Source organism: Perca fluviatilis, chromosome 14 (assembly GCF_010015445.1).
Source record: "Perca fluviatilis chromosome 14, GENO_Pfluv_1.0, whole genome shotgun sequence".
In the NCBI taxonomy this organism is placed as follows: domain Eukaryota; kingdom Metazoa; phylum Chordata; class Actinopteri; order Perciformes; family Percidae; genus Perca; species Perca fluviatilis.
The window spans coordinates 4,810,956-4,832,245 of record NC_053125.1 but is presented as its reverse complement, the minus strand read 5'-3'; the positions used below and the strand labels follow the sequence as shown (position 1 = coordinate 4,832,245).

Here is a 21,290-nt window from a genome sequence, read left to right as displayed (position 1 = left end):
ACGTTCACTACATGTTCAAACGAGGCCACGCCCCTTTAGGAGACAGGAAGTGTGTACTGTCTTAAGTATAAAGGATCTTTGATTGAGCACAAACGTCTCTGTGCGTGCTCGAAGCGCGCGCACCATCGATGGCGGACCGCGCACGGTGTCCCGCGCCTTTATGGTTTGGATAGATGTTACTTTGTTACTTTTTGGTTGCTTCAGTAAACTATATCATGTTTCTGAATATATGGTACAGCTTTTATCTAAATACCTATTACAAAATAGTTGATGACTGCCTAAAACTTATTTGCGATGTCATATTCATGATTAAAGAACAGCTCTCCCAACCTTACACTTGTCTCACTTTTATGCATCCCTGAACAATCTCTGTAACAGACCAAAGCATGACAAACTGACTCTTCAGAAGATATGAAGCACATTTGATGTTTTGTGATTGTTTTTTCAACAGATACTCATGAAATACTCATATTCATGTAACAAAAACACTACACAGTCAAGTTGTTGATCTATTGTTTCAAATATTCTCTCATAAGAGTCCAAGGGGTGGCTCATTATTATATATATATATAATTAATAATTTATACTAATCCCCAGTGGGGAAATTACAATTTACACTCATGTTGTTATTACACACTACACACATGCTCAGCTCCTATACATGCACAAATGGAGAGATGTCAGAGTGAGTGGGCTTTGCCTTGGCAGTGCCCAACTGGCATCTCTCCAGCTACCAGTCCACACTCTGTACAGGGACTTGAACCAGCGACCTTCCTCTTGAACTAGCCACCCTCCGGTTCCCAACCCAACTCCCAACGGACTGAGCTACTGCCACCCCTACCCCCACTGCCTAGACCATGATCATAGTCTGCAAGGGGTGAAGCTGAATTCTCCATAGAAAGCAAATCCAGAAACTCCCTCAACCAGTTATATTGGTTATAGCAGTCTAATTTGCGTGTTTTCCAATTCATGAGTATAGTCCTCTTTACGGAGAGAAAAGCTACTGCAACTATACGTGTTTTTTCCAATCTGTTTCCCACTACACACATAAACAGGGTTTTTAGGAATATGAACATTCAGAATCATTTTTAAAACATCCATTACCTCAGTTCAAAATCTCTTTACCAATGGACAGGCCCGCAATAAATGCACAAAGGTACCACGTCTACCACAGCCATGCCAGCACAGTTCCGATGCATTTGGGTCCACTTTTTCTTTTTAACCCTCGTATTGTCTTCCCGTCAACCATGCACTTGTTGGCCTCCAGTTCGGTTTGCCTGTTTATAAAGCATAAAGTAGCCTCTTAATGATTACCCGATTGTATGTTATATCTTTTTAGCCAACTTCGTACGTTGTTACCACTAGTTTTACACTTGTTTATGGAATTGATGGTGAATAAACATAATTTACAAGAATTTTTGAGTAAAATTAGCAGAAATTAGGAATTATCTTGACTAATAGTTAAGGTCATAGAAACATATGTTTATGGATGATCACAGATTTTCACCCGGGTAGACCATACAAGTAGTGATCATCAATTAGCGGATGGAATCATCCATGTTATTTTTGGGAAATTTGGTTAAAAAGAAAGCCATATTTCTGATGTAGAAACTTTGAAAACGGGTCAAATTTGACATGTCGAGGACAACATGAGGGTTAACTTATGTGGTGTAGCATAAGCCCTATGTTTGATCTTCATTTGTATAACTTTATACCTTACACAATTGGACATGGATGTTGAATGTTTCAATATGGAATCCCACTGATCTGTAGAGAGGGGCGAGCTAATGTCACGTCCCCACTGTTGTTTGATGGCGATTGTGCTGTCAGGAAGGGATAGACTTACAACCTGTCCAATCTGAGTGATATTTGTATGTACACTTACTGTAATTAAACATCCAAAAGCAAATATCCCATCAGATGGGGGCCCCTGGGACAAAATCATATTAAATTGGGGTCCGTGGTCTAATCTGGTGGAACCACTGGTGTAGGCTACACTGTAGGTTATTTAGTTTGTGGGAAACTAAAAACTATTGCCACTAGATGGAGTCAAAGTAATGACTGTTCAAACCCTATACATGTGGTGGCATTCATTATGACTTGGGTTCATATCTATTTTATACAGTCTGTGGTGCATATGAGTAGCTTATTACTGAAAGGTGACAATCTGGATTTTCTATTTAACTTTGTGTGTGATATGCAAAACCTGGGGGCAGGATCAAGGCTTTGTTAGTATTAAGTTACAAAGAGATTTCAGATTTTACACTGAGATGTCACGAGGAGTACGACTCAGCCCGTGAAAACAGTCGCATTTGTATTCTGTGGCTTTGAAGGAGTTTTGTCAATTATGAGAAATGAAACCCCCAGTGAACATACAGCCTGCCAAACTCAAATTAACCAGCCATGAACATGAATACGCAGTAAGACATTAACTTTTTACCGGGTGATTTTTCTTCTCGCCTTCCTCAGCTGCACAAAGTCATCCATCACTTTATTAAAATCCAAGGCTGATTCATTTTCCATATGACAGACTTGGGACATTTCTTACAGTAGTTATCATGGATTTTAGGTCCTTCTTCATAACTTGAAAAATAACAAGGACTTTTTAAACTTAGCTACTGCATTACAAAAATGACAAGGTGTGCACCAATCTTAATTTATAGGGGCCGATGTTAATACACAGATATTTCTTAGAGTGTAAGCTTCAAGGCTATACTGCTACATGTTTGTTTAACATTAAAACATGATGTATAAATATATATAACTATATGTCAGTAATTATTATTTTTATTTTATGTGTAAAGGCAACTCAATTTTGATACAATATGTAGTTGGGGGCGGGGGGCTCCCTGCTCCCCATCTCTTCATCCAAGGAGGCCCTTAGGGGGCCTAAAAAACGTTGACCCCTGTCTTAAAGTGATGCATTTGTGCATTTAGACAGAACTGGATCTGGATCAGTCCTTGAAAGCACCCGATTTGGAACCCCGAATTTACAAGGATCCCTTAAAGGCAACACAATAGTCGTGTGACAAGATTTTTTTTCTAGAGAGAGAGAGAGAGAGAGAGAGAGAGAGAGAGAGAGAGAGACGTAGGCGTGACATCGGGCTGTCTGCTGTTATATCCGGCAGGAATGAACGTGTCTCAGTCTCCGGTGTAACATGAACGGAGGAGAGGCGATGCTACCGCCGCCGATGCCCTGCGCTTCTTCTCTTTCTTCTTCTTTTTCGTCTTCACTCCCGTTCTCCGTCTCTACGCTTCCCAGGCCGTACGGGGACTGACACAAACCGCACACAACACACACACACACGCACACACACACACATACACACAAACACATACACACCCAGAGGAGGAATTACGCACAGATCCGAGCCGGTCCCGGTCCTCCATTGGCAAACATCAGCGGGTACGGGCCTGTTTATCTGATTTCTCCCATCACCTGTCTTTATTACAGCAGCCCCATCCATCCATCCATCCATCCATCCACACAGGCGCAGATGACAGGAGACGCCAGCTGGCCTGTTGTCCGCTTTACTGCTCTTCTAGGGAAATGATGGAGGTTAAAGTCCCCGTTTTAATTGTGGATTGTTGACTTTCTCGCCTTTGTTCAAGCTGACGCGAATCTTTATGAGGTAAATTTGATTGGTAAGTGATGTCAAACTGTTGGAAGTGATGCAAAATAGGGCTTTCGTGGGAGCATATAGTGGATTTTGTTCTCATTGATGTCTGCGCGTCTTTTTTTAATATTTACCTCTATCACTGCTGTGTGTAGGCTATGACAGGGAAATGTGTGTTTGTGCGTAAAAGAGGGTATGTGTGTGTGTGTGTGTGTGTGTGTGTGTGTGTGTGTGTGTGTGTGTGTGTGTGTGTGTGTGTGTGTGTGTGTGCGTGCGTGCTGATGTCTTCCCTATAGGCTACTGTATGTAGTGTGTGTTGTCTGTGCGGTGGAATCCCCTGTGCACAAACCCAGCCTGCATGCGCTTTAAAAATGGCACAATAAAAGCCTGTTTACGTCGCCAAAAACTGAAGTTTAATATGAAGAAAAGAGGAAGAAATAATCGATTTTGCTTGGATGCTGATTTTTCCTTTTTCCGCATGTCACACCTGTTAATGGCCCAATCAGATCAGGTTACTACATCATCATGTAAAAAAAATAAGAGAGCATAGGAGAAGTACGCGTCGATCCACACAGCATGGCCCTGGGAAAACGCAATCCGCTGCAATCCGCACAGACACAGAGCAGGAATAACAAGAGCAGATAGAGGCCATGTTTGAATCATCTTGGACTGAAATGAGGCATTTCTGGCGCACTAACAGTTTCGTGCAATATTTCCCTGCTTCTAGATGCTCCTAGGATGATTTAAGAAAGAAAGGATTTGGTCAGAGGGAAATGAGCTCTAAATGGCACACACAACACAAAACGTAGCAGCAGTGCTTTGTTGTTATCGTGATCCAATAGTATTACAGTTTGCTGAGTAATGAGTAATATTTGTAGCTTGCTGGGAAATGACAGTTTTAGGCATATGGGCCTAAACATAGATCCCTGGCGATGTTGTGATTACAGTCAGGCTGAGGCCGGTTGCAGATATGCGAGGCCAAAATATGTAAAACCAGATACTTCACTGTCATCCACCTCTGCATTAATGGATATGATGCAGGTTATGCGTTCATATGTATTGGCGAGATGATCTATGTGGATGCCTGTCTTTAAGACAGCTGTTTTATTCGGACAATTGCAGTTATTTAAAACTCTTAGAAATTTAGCATTGAAGGTGTCACATTTGTACATGTATGAACCGTAAATAACAGTCTCACTTTAAAGGGACATGTTGGATTAAAGAGCCTATGTAACTTTTGAAAGTAGAAATAACACAATTGTCTTACAAGTGAAAAGTTGTATGAATAACACACCTTTGTTCAGTTCAGTACACATTTAGGGGGTTGTTGCTACAGTCTTACCTGGTCTGGTATGACCAGTAGCTTATGGCGGCTAATGTTAGCTGTTAGCGAACTTTAGATAGCTATTGCTGTATAGGTAAACAGTCAGTTGACGGAGTCAGTTCGCTGACTTGAAGCTTCTGTTCTTGTGCCACTGTGATTATGTTTTTAGCATAAAAATGACGGGCTTTATTTAAAGGTGCCCTGTCGTCAACAAAAACAGTTATATTGACAGTGAGTGTTTCTTACCAAATGATAATGTGTGTATTCTTGAAGTCTAGAAAACATGTCGAATGCATTTCCTTTCTAATACACATGTTGAATGCATTGTTTTATGGGCTTATTGGCCTTTATTTGATAGGACAGATGAAGACAGGAAAGGGGGTAAAGAGAGGGGGAATGACAAAAGGGACGCAAGTTGGACTCGAACCCAGGCCACTGCGCTAAACCTAGTAGGTCGAGACCACACTCTATAATTTACAAAGCCCCAACAATTGCAGTAATTCCCTCAAGAGCAAGCAGTGCGACAGTGGCAAGGAAAAACTCCCTCTTGGGAAGAAACCTCAGACAGACCCAGGCTCTTGGTAGGCGGTGTCTGACGGTGCCGGTTGGGGATGCGATGAACAGTGGCGATAATAGTCACATTAATAATGGAACAGTGACTTCAAATGGTAGTCGTAGTAGTTCGTGTCATATCAGGGCGCTGCAGGGCGTTACAGGATGTAGCGTGGCCCAGCAGAGCATGGATGGACGTAGCAGGAAGCAGCAGGGTTTAGCAGGACGCAGGATGACATTGCAGGGCACTGCTGAGCTCAGCAGGGAGTGCAGCAGGACCACGGCGACAGCTGGAACCAGGATCTTGGTGCCAACGTCCTCCAAGGAAATACGCTGGGGGAAAAAACATAAGGACTCCGGGGAGTAAACTCCCCAGAAGCTAGGATTAATAACAAGCATTTCTGGGACGGGATACACACAAATGGTAATAGAAAGGGAGAGGAGAGAGCAGCTCAGTGTGTCAAAGGAAGGAAGTCCCCCGGCAGTCTAGAACTATAACAGCGTAACTAAGAGAGACAGGTCATAAGGAGAGGTAGCTTTTTCGGGCTTGGAACTCTCCCCTGCCGGATCGGGCTGTGCTGGCCTGCCTCCCTCTACTTTTGTTATATATTATTAATCTAACAATTATGAAGAGAAGCAGGTGGGCCAGTTAGGTGGACACTGCAACTCCTCACTCCCTAACTATAAGCTTTATCAAATAGGAGAGTTTTAAGTTCATTCTTGAATGTGGTGATAGTTTCTGCCCCCTGAACCCAGATTGGGATCTGGTTCCATGGGAGAGGAGCCTGATAACTAAAGGCTCTGGCTCCCATTCTACTTTTAGAGACTCTAGGTACCACCAGTAACTCTTCATTCTGGGAGCGCAGTGCTCTAGTGGGACAATAAGGTATTAGGAGCTCTTCTAGATATGATGGTGCTTGACCATTTAGAGCTTTGTAGGTCAGGAGGAGGATTTTAAATTCAATCCTAGATCAAAAAAATCTTTAGTTTCCTAGCTAGCAGTCTTCTTTTTTGCCCTGGCCGGTGAATTGCAGTGTTTGTTGGAATATTTCCGCCACCAACTGTCGGTCAGTTTCAACCCTTAAATAGTTTTAGAAGCCTGATAGTATGAATACCAGTTTCAGCAGCGCTATTATGGTAGTAGAAACAAACAGGGATACTAGAACCAGCTGAATTACTATCTGTAGTTACGTTAACAGTAGGTCACTTAAACTTTTTGTAGTTGTAGCAGAAGCTATTGTGGTAGCAGAAGTTGTAGTATAAAGCCTATAGCATTAGCACCATTAAGAGTATAGTATAGGAGGTAGTATGTAGTAATATCATCAGTAATAGTAGTTTTAGCAGTAATAGTGTCAGCAATAGTAACAGTATTACCAGGGTTAGCTGTAGAAGTTGATAGCTAATAGCAGTAGGCTATTATTAGTAGTATTACTAATACTTTAGTATCATGAACCTCAGTGATAGTAACAGCAGCGGTAGCACTTGTAGCAGTACTAGTAGCATTAGCGGCAATTTATCAAATTAACAATAGTAGTAGTAGTATTAGCATCAATAATAGCACTGTAACAGTATTAAACGGATTAGCTCTTTTGACCATCATTGTGATACAGTTGTTTGAACAGAGGAAACTCAAGAATTAAGAGGCATGATGCAGTTTGATTAAAAGAGAAGTGTGAGCTTTTATTAAGTAAACCCACCACCATAAAGAACTGGTTAAAGACACGTAGAGACATATACAAAACTGCCCAGCATGGAAAGAATTTGATTACCAAGCTACAATAAGTACACTATGATCATGTAAAAATGTATTAATACACATCAAGGAGAACCAAGACAGTACATTTTACATTTACAGCTCATTAAAAGTCATTATTGTATTAATTTGTGGTGTAGGGTTATATGGGGCGTTGCGAGTAGGTCATTCCAACCGATACCCCAGAAAATCTCCCTCTTTTTCACAGCACAATGTTGGCAGGTATGTAAGGTTTGTTAGACAAGTACATGATAATCACAAACCAAAACCAGAGCTTCAAACAAGAGATTTTGTGTGTATGTGCGTGACAGAGAGATGAGGTAACACAGTAGCAGCCCACCTGTGAGGCTCTTACGAAGCCTGAGGGGTCAAACTGAGAGGAGGTGAGCCTGCAATCACAAAAAGCGGAGATTTAAAATAACACAAAAATAGTTTGAGCTGCTGTTAAACTGTTTTGAAGTGGTTCTTTGAGCTCTAGTTTTAACCCATTTCAATCTGAGTAGTCATTTACCTGCGACTAGCGAACCGCCCCATGAACTACTCTTTTGGTTCTGTATTCTGTTTGCCAAAGTGACGCTAGTGTATGGGTTCTACTTAATTTTCCTTTGCACCGGAAGGGCCCGCTGTGGTCGTGTCTACATGGTAAACCATTATTTGCGAATGTTTCACGAGATGGTTAAGGTTAGTTATTGACCTCAAATGGTTATGGTTAGATGATTGAGGTTAGAGATTTACCCTAAATGGTTATGGTTAGATGATTGAGGTTAGAGATTTACCATAAATGGTTATGGTTAGATGATTGAGGTTAGAGATTTACCCTAAATGGTTATGGTTCAATGGTAATGGTTCGGCATTGAACCCAAATCGTTTACGTTAGATAGTTGATGTTAGGCATTGATTCCAAGTGGTTAAGGTTCGACGGTTATGGTTAGGCATTGACCTCAAATGGTTATGGTTGGATCGTTGAGGTTAGGCATTGACCTCAAATGGTTATGGTTGGATGGTTGAGGTTAGAGATTGACCCCAAATGGTTCAGATTAGATGATAGAGGTTAGGCATTGACCATGAATGGTTAAGGTCCGATGGTTATGGTTAGGCATTGACCTCGGATGGTTATGGTTCGATGGTTAAAGTTAGGCATTGACCTCAATGGGTTAGGTTAGGATAGGTTGTCGGGCAGCGAGTCTGGCAAGAGTTTTTAAAAATCTAGTGTTACCATCTAGACAGGAACCTCATATGTAGGTTTTTGATGGACAGCTTTAGACATCAGGAAGAGGCTGAGTTAAATGACCCTTCAACTTGGTGGGTGGAATTTTCTAAAGATTGTAGCCAAACTCGAGCACGGTGACATCGCTACAAAAAAGTCCAACAAACTGTCCATTGTGAACATCGATTTGCAGACCACAGTTTACAGTCCCACTTCTTGCTTCAATGTCGACCTACTGTGTTAGTGTGCACACAGTTTATAAGTCCAATGAGGAATTATTAGAAACATTTCAGGTGTGTGCACTTTCAGTTTTACCTCGAAATTAAAGTGGATTTGATAGTCTGCTGATTGTTTCTGTAACCCATCTGACTTTTTGCCCAATAAGACTGACAATCAGACAATCAACTGAGCCAATGGGAGGTGCAAAAGTCCAGCTTTTTCTCAGACCACTTGAATTACGATATGCTGAAAGGTTGTAATGGGATTTTTGCCCAGTGACACAAAAAAACCTGCCTACCTCAGCTTTAACTTGGTAGGTGCGGTGTATCATAACGGACAGCAGTGATGGACAAAGCTACAAAAATAAGGCCCAAGTTTAAAAAAAAAAATATTATTAAGTTATATAAGATTTGCTCCAACTGCACTGCCAAATCACAAACAATTTTTCCAGCTCACTTTCACTTAACTTTCTCACAGGGAATTTGGGTATTTGGGGTGGAGGCACTATTGCTTGCATAACATTACCCACATGCCTTATGTTCTGAAATAGCACAGTTCAAATGCGCTGACTCATTTTCAGTTATCAGAATTGCAAACTGTGATGCTCTATGAGACAGGTCACAAGCTGTTCATACTTGATGTTGCATAGCAACAGCCATGATATATGTATATGTTGTAACATACCTCATGCCACTTATGTTTGTAGCAAATCTTTGAGTTGTAAGATCTCAGCACCCAAATAAGTATTGAGCCATTGGTATGACTCAGAAACCCTTTCCCTGTCCCCATGAAACTCAAACTGATTGTCCCTGCATAGGTATGAAATATCAGCACAAACCCCTGACAGTGACCTTCAGAGAGAGCCATGTTGTGGCTGGTACAAAGGCTTTTCTGTCAGCTGTTTGTGTCTCTAGTTGACTGCCTTTTGAATTGCAGTGAGTAGTGCTTAATGATGAGAGGAGAGAACAAAGGTGAGCCTTAAACATTCCCTTTTACTTTCATCTCTACTCCCAGGGTCAGGTCTGTCTGCAAACAGGGTCATGTGGACTGGCCTTCTTTGATATTCAAATCGACCCGATGAGTGCTACAGGTGCATTCTCTCCGTTTCTGTCTCTCTCCGTCTGAGCGTTTCCCATTCTCGAGCTTTCTTGCTCTTTTCCTCATTTTCATTCGCCTTACTGCATCCGAGACAGCAGGGCTATTTAGGAGCAGACAGAGCTGCAGGACACACACACACACACACACACACACACACACGCACACACAAGTATACACACATCTCCGTTGCTAGATGCATAATGCTATATGGGTTTAAATGGAGAAAAGAATTTCTGGATTATGTAAGTTTGTGTTGAGCATACTGATTAAAGATGCATGGTAACACTGTAAGGCTGCTAAAGCGGCATGACAAGGTTGATATGATGCAGTTTGATTCCTTACATGGTGGCATGTCCCTGATAACAACAATTCCTCCAAACCAGACGACAAATTGGTTTGTTTGTTCCTAACCTACGACCCACAGGAGCGTTTTCTGTCCTCATATCTTAAGCCCTATTCGCACGGGATAAGTATTACCTGGTGACCTCCAGTCATTTGTAATAATTGCGGAGGTTGTCTGTGATCTTAATCCCGTGCGAATCGGTCATGTCTGTAATTTGTAAAGTAATAATTCCCCCGCTAATGACCTACCATATTTCGCCGAAAACGGAGGTCCTGTGATAATATTAGTCCCGTGCGAATCGGCATCTCTGATTTGTCCAGGATTTGGCTGGGCTTTTTTGTTTTTTCAAGGTACCTATTTCCTTCTTTTGCGCCTTTTTATCCATCTTTCGCGAAGAATGGAGGGTGCGTTGGAGTGTTTTGACAGTGTTTTGGGTGCTGGGTCATGTCACTATACATCATATACAATTTGCAGAAAGAGAAAGATGAAAACCACCACAAGTGCGAAGACAAAAAGAATGATTAGATGGCGATGGATGACATGTATAGCAGCATGCGGTAAATATATTTTTTGTTTGTATCATACATCTAGAGATAACGACAAGACATCTCCAAGCCATAGCTTATCAAAAATAATGCACAATCAAGCGAGGGGGCTCACTTCATAATTAGAGGTTAATGTTACAAATAAATCAAGCTAATAGATTTTAACCTGGTGAAATGTTTAGTTTTATCCATCTAACCGGACCCTGTTTGACACCACTCGGAGAAAAAAGTGAGAGAAAGAAAAAGGAGAGGTGGCAGTTCGGACGATGACTGACTAGCCGGTTGAGATTGTGTGCGTGTGTGTCCTCGAGATCTGACCACACACAAACACACGTAGCAGAGCTACCCACACCCATGTTTCTACTGTTGCTTAATGTCAGTAAATTCGAGTAAAATCACAGGCTTCGCTTATCCCGTTCGAATGCGCCAGATGAAACTCAGACGTGGGGGGTAATTTATAATTCACACGAGGTCCCTAGATAATACTTATCCCGTGCGAATAGGGCTTTAGTCTATATCCTTGACGTTCCACTTCCGGGATTGCCCCGGTGCCGCAGAAAATTCCTCCGGATGCATGTCTTTTTCCGTTTCCTTCCTCTTTCTTTGTGTTGGAATTTTAAATTCGGTGGATTAATGAGGACTATGGTTAACTGCTCCTCAGATCACTGCAGGGTAAATCCAGACAGCTAGCTAGACTATCTGTCCAATCTGAGTTTTCTCTCGCATTACTATTTTGCAGCGGCTCTGTGCGGAGCTTCTGATTGGTTTAAGAAATGCCATTAAACCAGAGCATGTTTTCCTTCCATTCCCGAATGCTATGTGGAGTAGACAGACCCTTCTTCAGCGCGCTTTGGAGGGGGGTCTGGCAAAGCGAGACTACTCATGTCTAAACCAGAGAATGTCAGTTGCGGTTTTGAACATAAACGGTCCCAGTTTGGTTATGTTAAGCCACAAAAACCACTTACTGTAGTTAGGTTGAGAAAAAGATCGTGGTTTGGGTTAAAAAACAGATGTTACTTCACTTCCGGTTCTGCATGTGACGCTGAACAAAAGTTAAAACAAAAACTCGCTATTTACTTTTATTCTAACACAGGACTCAAACCATGCTCTCCTGGGTGAAAGTCGTTTGTTTGTTTGACCCATCCACCACCCCAACCCGCCTGCCTGAACAGACAACTTATATCGTTTTTTGGGGGGGGAGGACAGTATCCCCTTATAGTAACACTGTGGCATTTTGGGACATACTGTACTTCTGTTTAACATTTTGTTCCCAACACACAAGAGCGACTGGGTTGAGCATTGCACAATCCTACAAAGTAGCTAGCTAGGATGCTATGGACTACATCAAAATGTATCACAGTATGAGTTATAATATTTCCATTTTGTATTAATACTTTATCACCAAATACCTAATAACATCAGCTTTACTTTATGTTTAGTGCTAATTAGCAAATGTTAGCATTCTGGTAATCTAAAGGAACATTGTAATTGTGAGGATGTTAGCATGCTTACATTAGCAAAGCACCACTGTGCCTAAGTGCAGCGTTGCAGAGCCGTTAGCACGGCTGTAGACTCTTAGTCTTCTTAAACATGAGAGCTTATGAGATCATCTATTTTGCCAATTTCATTTCCATTCGACATGCTAGCAGCAGTTCACTCAGTCTTTTTCATGATATTTGAAGCAATATGCCGATTTGAAGGCATATTTATGGATACTACACATGAAGTTCAGTTTACTAGAGGACTTGATCCTGTGAAAACAGTTGTTTAAGGTATTATGTGTGTCTGGAGGAAGCTTTCTAAAGTCTGAGTAATGTTAAAAAATAAAATTAAAATATTAATGATGTCATCGGGGGTATCTCTGTTTTGACTTGAGACTATACATTTATGGCAGAAAGAATCAGCCTCTGTTACAACAATTTTATACATGTCTCTGACAAGTTCCCCAATGGCACAGCTACAACAATCTCATTCACACATTGCAAATCTTCCGTCACAATTTCTCATAGATGTAGCAACGTAGAAAGCTAGCTATGAGATGTGGGTGATTCAGTGGTCTGGGTTAGATGCATCCCATACATATCAATAAATAAACATAAGGTTAACCCTTTAAAGTGGCATTGGTGAATTTAAGAAAAAAGCAACCACAGAATGGAATGGAATCAAATGTTAGCAGAAAGAGAAAAGTGAAAGAAATGGAAGGAGTGCTGGATTTGGTGGTGGGGGAGGGTAACAGAAACGTTCGTCACACTGGCTTGTAGGATTTGTACAGTATAAAGTGTTACATAATGTGGAGCAGACATGCTCTCTGGCTCTGTCATGCTTTCAGTTACGAAAACATACACAACCAATCTGTGTATGATTCGCTGTTTTGCACTGTTATATGTTTGATTCAAAAATACATCTGCTGTTATTGCTACATTGTAATTAGATTTAATCAGACCATAACCATCTCTTTATGACTTACTGAGACAGAAAAGTAGTCTCAGTTCCAGTGACTAAGAATACATGTGAAGAGGAAAATCTTTATTTAAACAGGTTGAAGAGGAGAAATTGTGTGATGAGTTTTGTCATGAGGCCATAATTCACTTCAGAGTTCATTTGTCAGTCGGAGTATATTTAGCTCTCTGTTCATTTGTTTCTGGAAGAGACAAATTTGACTCTTCCTTTCTTTCTCTCTTTCGTCTTTCTTTCTCTCCCACACACTCCACACACACTCGCCCTTCCCCTGCAGTGGGTGGTTAAGAGAGAGTGAATGCTGGGAGTGAAGGAGAGGGAAGCCAGCAAAAGAAAAGAGGACAACAAATGTTCAAGAAAAACAGGATGGAGGGGGGAATGTTGAGCTACAATATCAAGTATAGTATACTGTACACATTTTGCATGTACTATATTCCTCCTAAAATGACCCTGCCACCAAGAACATGTGAATTTGGGATCAACAAACGGAATACAAAAGTAGTCAACCAGTGTGGTATTTGGCACTGAAAAAAAGTATCCATTGCCTTGTCCTGCTCACTACTCATTTTGGTTTCTATAGAGTGCTGCAGGAATGAGTCCTAAAACCTGCAAATGAGTGAGCATTTTTGCACTACCGGTTCCTTGTCTCGAAAATAAGGTCTGTGGTTAACACAAGCTTAAGAGATTTTCACGTTTTGTTCTATGACATAAAATATGTCTGTCACTACCCCACTTGTGAGTGTTTTAAGCGTGTACGTCACTTAAAAAAGGCTTTGCTAACAAGTGGCTAAATAAGACTACAAACATCATCACGCCCTCACATATTTGTTGTATGTCGTCACATATGACAAATAAAAATTGATTGATTGATTGATTGATTGATTGATTGATTGATCTTAAACACGCAAAAGCAGGTGGAAGCTAGCGGTGAAGCGACCGTGGTGTAGTTTGTTTATAGCCTAACTTAAACGTTTTACTTCCCTCGGGCGATTGCATTTACGCTTCAAAATCATAAAAGTGGCGTTCGTAATGTGAAGATTATCTTGCTAAACAAAACGTGTAAGTATCATATGCTTTGGTTTGCCACAGAGCTTATTTCTTGCAACAATCCAAATTCCAATGGAAAAATTCAGTTGACTTTTTGTTGATGCTATCTTTCGGTTTGGCCTACAGAAATACGTCATCACTGCAACACTCTATTTTTAAATTCTGCATTAATTGAATTTTGTCTTGTTTTTTGGCCACCCTTGGTTATCTGAACAAGCTAAACCCCAAATTAATTGCCACCTTACATTATGAAGCTGATAATAATAATAATAATAATAATAATAATAATACATTTTATTTATATAGCACTTTTCACAAACTCAAAGTCGCTTAAAGAGCAACATTAGCATTTATTTGGAGTCATGTTTGTGTCCACCTGATGAATGTAAGTCCAATATTCAATCTCCTTTTAGCTCTGTTTTGGTCTCTACCAACTCCTGACAAAAATATGTGTCTCATTAGCTGCTAAATGCTCAACAATGTTTACCAGCAAACATGTTTAGGCATGTTTACCATGGTAGCCATCTTAGCCTAGACCATACCAAATTTTAGACAATGAAAACATATATCATAAAAATCCATCCAAAAGTTGTTGAGATATTTCAGTCACCAAAACGGTGGACCGACCAACTGACAGACTAATGTCTGCTGCTAGCAATAGTACACCATTAATGATGAAATTTAAAGGCTCCATATTGTAAAAAGTGAGATTTCCATGTCTTTTTTTATTATAAAGCATGTAGAGGTGCTATATAAATACTGTCAAAGTATCAAAACGCTAAATCCACAGAGAAATGCACACAGACCGTATTCAGAAACTGTGCCTTTAAACGAGCCGTCAGGACTTCTGTATGGTTGTGATATCACAGCTATACTATATATAGGTAGAAAGTGGCCCTACATTCCCCGGCTGCAATGACTGTGCAGAGATGCCGAGAGGGCAGATGCTGAAGACCTGGAAACATTGACCAATCAGAGCAGACTGGGCTTTTTCGGGAGGGAGGCTTAAAGAGACAGGCGCGGGGAGTATATTTATACAGACAGTATGAGAAATAGAATGTGTTTTGAACATTTACATATGTAAACATGTCCTAGTAGAAACTCAAAATACAAGTATATATTGAATATTTGAACTCTCAAATAACCATATTGGTTTTGGACTTGAAAATCACTGTATTAGACTAATGTGTAGAGTTGTGTTGTGACGTATTGTGTTTATTGTTACACGGTGTTGTGCGTGCAGGGTTTTGTTACATTCCCCTGTATTAAATTGTATGCACAACACCGTGATGTGTAGTGTGGCAGTGTGTAATGCTGTGATACGGTGTATTACTGTATGTTGTGTGGTTCTTGTTCGTTGGCTCTGCGTGGTTTACAGGGCTGTGTTATTTGCAGTGTGTTGTGTTGTGTAATACTGTGTGTGAGTGTGTTTAGCCTGAGCACCATCAGCAGCAGCAGAAGCAGCCGTTCCTACCACAGACCCTCAAGCCACTTCACTCGGCTCCTACCGACTGCATTCCCTTTATCTATTTCTCTCTATTATTCTCTCCTTCCTTTGTCTTCCTTTGTTAGACAGTTTTTCTTTTTTCTCTTCTCTCTCTCTCTCTCTCTTCTCTCTCTCCCTCTATCTCCACCCCCAGGATGTGGCTGTGGGTTGATTAGAAAATGCGTGGCACAGGACAGGCAATCCATCACCCTGCCAAAGCCTGCCACATCCACGCATGCGCTTGCTAACACATACACAGACACACACACACACACACCCTCCACCTCGCTCTCCTCTTCCTCATTTCCTTCCTCACTTCATCATCCACACAGATCATTGAAGCTTTGGTGTGTGTGTGTGTGTGTGTGTGTGTGTGTGTGTGTGTGTGTGTGTGTGTGTGTGTGTGTGTGTGTGTGTGTGTGTGTGTGTGTGTGTTTTTTTCTTTTCTTCCAGGAGACCAGCAGCAGCATCTCACATCTGCCCTTCCGTTCATATCTTTCCTTCACCTCTCCTTGCCCTTCAAACCCACTCCTCCTCTTCTTCTTCCTCCTCCTCTGACTCCCACCTCACAATCCTCCTCCTCCTTGTCTACATCCACTCATCCACCCATGGCAGTCATGCCTCTTATGCTCTTATAGATGATCCTCATGCTAATTCTGCTCAGTTAGATCATTTACAGTGCAGAGACTGAGTGAAAGTCCAAAAGAAGAGGGGGGCACGTTTGCAGTGCAGTAGCCTATTTATTAACCTCTCACAAATTCACACAGGAGGTTTATCATTTCTGTGATTTTGCTATGGCGATATCTACTTTTTTTTAAAGCTGGCAAATCATCTTAATATTGAAAACCAGTGACGGACCGTGACCATTGGACTAAGACCTTTATCCTCTCTCTATCTTCTATGAAGTAGGTCAGAGACATTCACAGGGCTGTTTCTTTTATACCTGTACAAATTCGTGTTTGTTTGTTTTCCATTCCATATGGATCCCCCCTCCTGATAGGCGTTGGATCGACCAATAAGCTTGATATGCATGTCTGTACAATGCTTCTATCTTTGGAGAACCATGATTACAGCTTTAAAAGAAATACAAATCACTTGAAGTAATATGTACACGCCACAATTTAAGATCTGGCTATAGAGTTGCTGGCCGCTGCTTCCTGAAGTCATTTTCACCACAGTAAAGAAGGCGACGGCCTGGGATGACTTCTGTTATGATTTGACACTATGAAAACAATTTAATTGAAATTGAATTAAATTAGGGATGCACCAATCTGCCGGATTGGGATCGTATGGATCAGGAGTTAGTATTAGGAGAGAAAAAGTCATGACAGCGACTCCCTAATCCCTAATTTGGCTTTTATATTTTTAGATGAATTATTTTGAGACTATAAATAAATGTCTTGTGTCAAGATCTAGAGGGACCTGGAAGTACCCCACAATCAATAAGGCATTCTGCCACCCACAGGAAGCCCCCATTTCTTCTATATTTCTTCCTCCTGCTTGTATTCTCTCCCCTCATTTGCTTCTGTCCACCCAGCCTCCCCTGAGTCCACTATGCCTCCACCTCTGCATCACTTCCACCGCTCAATATCCAGCCAGGGCAACAGAGAGCCTGGGTAATGAAATGGCCACTGGCTGCCTGAATCTGCCCTTTGCCATCCGTCATCTGATTATGAGGAGGTACCTCCTCATCAGTTCCCATCAGATGGCCAAAATTCAATCACGTCTAATAACGACCATGTAGTTCACTCACTGGTAGTGTAGTCCATATGGGTTAGTTTTGTGTGAATGATGATCTAAAAAGGGCCGTTCCTTAATGCTGACACATAGAAATCAAACAGGAAGGGAAGGAAAGGAAGTGTCCAAACATGGGATAGTATTTACAGTATTATTATTTCTTTCAAATTGCCAGGATGATTATCTAATCTGCTCAAAGGAAGAACAAAGCTTGTAGGGCTTTGTCATGCTTTTTCACCGCTCGCTTTCCACCGTGTAGGTGGTCTCGCCCACTCTGATTAATAAAAGGCTTGAGCATTAAGAACTGGTTTGGAACCTGTGCACAGAGACAGGGATTGAGCTTTGTTTGACTTGTATGAAACGAATGTCAAAATATCCACATAGTGACTCATACTGTATGTGGTAGGAATGGCCCCACTTCTTTTAGCATAATATTCATTTTTCCTCTACTCTCTCGCCAGTTAATTAAATGCTTGTCATTGTCATTTTGCTGGTGTATTATGGATTTCTGTTATCAGAAAATGGTATGTTGGGTCCAAAGTGTTTTAATGCCAAGCCTTTAGTCTGATTTGACAGGACTGCAATCAAAAGCAATGAAATGCCATTGTAATAAAAAAAACTCTAGTTAGAAATGAAAGGCAGTGATCATGGAGCTGCTCCACCTCTCTGTTCGCTGGCTGCTGCTCAGGGCCATTGGCTTCCTTAAGAATCTTGGGTATCAAATGTTTGATTGTTGCCTGATTGTTAACTGTAAGAGTCTGTGAAGGGGACATGCTTTCTTGTTTCCAGCACTCCTCTCTGGGCTCCGTATCACTCGCCAGAAGTCACGTGTCAAGTGTAAATCATCGCCACGGTTAAAATGGCACAAATACATGTCTCATAAATTATGAACAGGGTTCATAGATGCAGGTTTATCTGCATTTGTGGAAAAAGCTGAATCGCCTGTGCTCATCCAATCATATTGGATGGGCCGGTTGCTTTGTTAGGGCCCTGTGTCAGCAAACAGAAAGCACTTCAGTCGCATAAAGAGGATGACAATTACCAGAAGAGCCAACGTCACAAAGACTGGAGCTGGATAGCCATCCTGTGCTGCAATAATAATACACATTCTGCTCATTATTCCTGAATTACATTTGCTGCCTTTTCAGTTGTTTTGCCATTGAACATGGATGCAAATGTAAATGACTGGAAATGAGTGGCTTTGCATTGACCGATATCTCAGCATGGCTAATATCAGCATTTGATGCAGAGTGCACCTTTGGGACAGTGACCCCCATCGTTGCGCCCAATTGGCAAATAAAATCAAGTGCTGCTGAATCAATGCTGTTAGCACGCTTCTCTCAAAGGTATTGCTCTCAAATCACAAAGATGCCAGTTAAACACAACTCAAGGCTTCAGAAGTACCTGTTGAAACATGTGGGTGATTTCGTTATGACCTCATGTTTCCACAGTCTATGGTTGTAAATAATAATATATATATAATATAAATGTGTGTTTACAAGCTGGGTGATTCCGTTTTATATACAAAATATGTCTGAGCTGCACTTATGAATATATCTACAGTATATATATATATATATATATATATATATATATATATATATATATATATAGATAGATATATATAGATATAGATATATATAAATATTATCCAAATCTTAACTCCAAATTAAATCTGTATGTTTACCATGCTGTAATATGACTATAATTAATGCAAATGTAACTTTTCCTATCTTTGATGATTTTCAATTCACAATCTATTGTTTAAATAGTCGGTTGTTTATTTCTATATAGAAAGTAGCTACCTTCTTTCAGGTATCATACAGTGTTTTATTGCATGTTATTCTGACACATTAAATTGTCTTTCTTCATCAGTAACACAAGATCTTCTGACTCTCTCTCTTTGAACCCCCATTCCTTCCCTCCCCAGCAGTGAGCCCCAGTTGTGGCCGGTGGGCATGGTTTTGGAGGGTAGCTCAGAGGCGCTGTGTCCCCCCCCATCTCTGGAGCTGCGTCCATCCTGCAACAAGAGCCAGCCCTCGCCTCCTCTGGGCTCAAGCTCGCAACCCCACGACGGAGTCTTCCCTGAGGACAAGGAGCCCGTCAAGTACGGCGAGCTCATCGTCTTAGGGTGAGATACTGAAGCGCCATGTCCGCTGATGTACATGTCTTTATATGTCTGCCTGTGGCTGAGTATGAGCTTGTGATAGGCATGTGTGAGTTATAGGACCATGAGCCAGGTTCAGACTCAAGTCAGGTCTTAATTATATTCAGTTTGATCAGGTACAAAGGGTCTTCCTGGGGTCTGTGTGTGTCCTTTGGTTCCTTTTGGAGTGAGTCTCTTCTTTTGAAAATATAGTTTTCCACAGGTCCAAAGACCTCAAGTGTGAGTGTGGCTTTGAAATTCAGTGAAGAACTAGATACATAAGAGCTTGCAATCTCAAGCGCTGCGCTGTCAGCGGAGCTGAGTTTTGGTACTCAATAACTTTAAGCTATCGACCAAAATAACACAGTAGCAACTATAAGTAATAAAACTTCTCCAGTCAAACGGTACCTACATTTGATCCTGTTTTTACTAAGATCTAAAAAAATACTTTTTTGGTTGCAGCTAGTCTATATCGATGGCAATTATTTTACGGGATTGCTCTGATCCTGGCGGAAGACCCGCCGGATGTCCCTCATTTTCAGCCAGATTTCCCTCACCTTCCGCTTTCTTTGTGTTGCCATTCTAACCTCTTGTGGATTTGTGAGGACTGTGGTTAACTGCTCCTCAGATCTCTGCAGGGTAAATCCAGACAGCTAACTAGACTATCTGTTGAATCTGAGTTTTCTGTTGCACGACTAAAATAACTTTGAACGAGCACGTTCCACCAAAACAAGTTCCTTCCCGAGGCTATTTTGCAGAGGCAGTTATTGTGTCCGGCACTGCCCTATACGATTATGATTGGTTTAAAGAAATGCCAATAAACCAGAACAAACTATCCCGGAATGCTGTGCGCATTTGTGTAAAAATAATTTGGATGGGGAGGATAGGTGGAGGCATTTTACACAACTGAATGCATCCATTAACAAGATAGGTATTGAATGAAGTAGGAAAAAAAGATTAAGTATCACTTTAAGGGAACTGGTACTGGTATTGGTTCTGGTATCGTAATTCTATAAACAATACCCAACCCTAGCTGTCACAGAGATCTCAAGAAGACTGGGTTGAGTTCTCAGAACTAAGACTGAATATAAGGTAGCAAGATCACACTAGGAACCAAGTGGACGCGAGTGAACCAAGATCAGATTGATTGGGTCTAAATTTTATTCAATCTGATGCGGTGGGTCCCTATACTGTATAATGATGTGGGTCTGTGTGTCCCTGGGTCTTTTTCAGATCTCCTTTTGAAAGTGAACCTCAGCGTTTGAGATGGTAATCTCATAGCGTCCCTATTAAGGCCGATCAAAGTAACCAATCTGACCGAACTCAGAGTAATTGTTCAAACACAAGCAGAGTGAAGTATTAGCAGCCAAGGTTTGAACAAAATCAGACCATTGGCATCTTGATATGTCACCTGAGATACAGTTGATAAATGGACAGATGTACATTGCAATATTTTCTACATGCTGTACCTATCCTCCATGGATTGACTACTGATGGCCCAACGGGTTAGAGAGCCCCTATAGGTCTTAGTGTGTGTTTTGCATCTCTCCATCCACTCATATTTCATGCAAATGCCTATTTGCCTATAGCTTGCCAGTGAACAAAGCAAATGGTTTGCATGCAGATCTGTGTGAGAGTTCATTTAAATTTCCTCTTAAATGTTCTCTCAGTGCAGGCTGCAGCAGAGATGGCAGAAATGGATAAAGTAATGGTCTCTTGAATGGCAATTTGAGTTTTAAAGCCCTTTCAAACGGTTCTC

The 21,290-nt window shown here is 41.2% G+C and overlaps 1 protein-coding gene across 11 annotated transcripts in view; it reads left to right on the top strand.

Moving 5' to 3' along the window:
• The first annotated feature begins 3,083 nt into the window (after window positions 1-3,083).
• Window positions 3,084-21,290, top strand: part of peli3 (pellino E3 ubiquitin protein ligase family member 3) — a 35,685-nt gene continuing 17,478 nt past the window's right edge. The window contains exons 1-3 of one of the 11 annotated variants that reach the window (XM_039821482.1): window positions 3,084-3,406; window positions 13,393-13,513; window positions 19,316-19,516. In XM_039821482.1, coding sequence (XP_039677416.1) covers window positions 13,464-13,513; window positions 19,316-19,516 — 251 coding nt within the window. In that variant the 5' untranslated portion in view covers window positions 3,084-3,406; window positions 13,393-13,463. Of the gene's footprint in view, window positions 3,646-13,392; window positions 13,514-17,110; window positions 17,265-19,315; window positions 19,517-21,290 lie in introns of those variants that run through there. The other 10 variants (XM_039821481.1, XM_039821483.1, XM_039821479.1 and 7 more) reach the window with 10 other exon arrangements.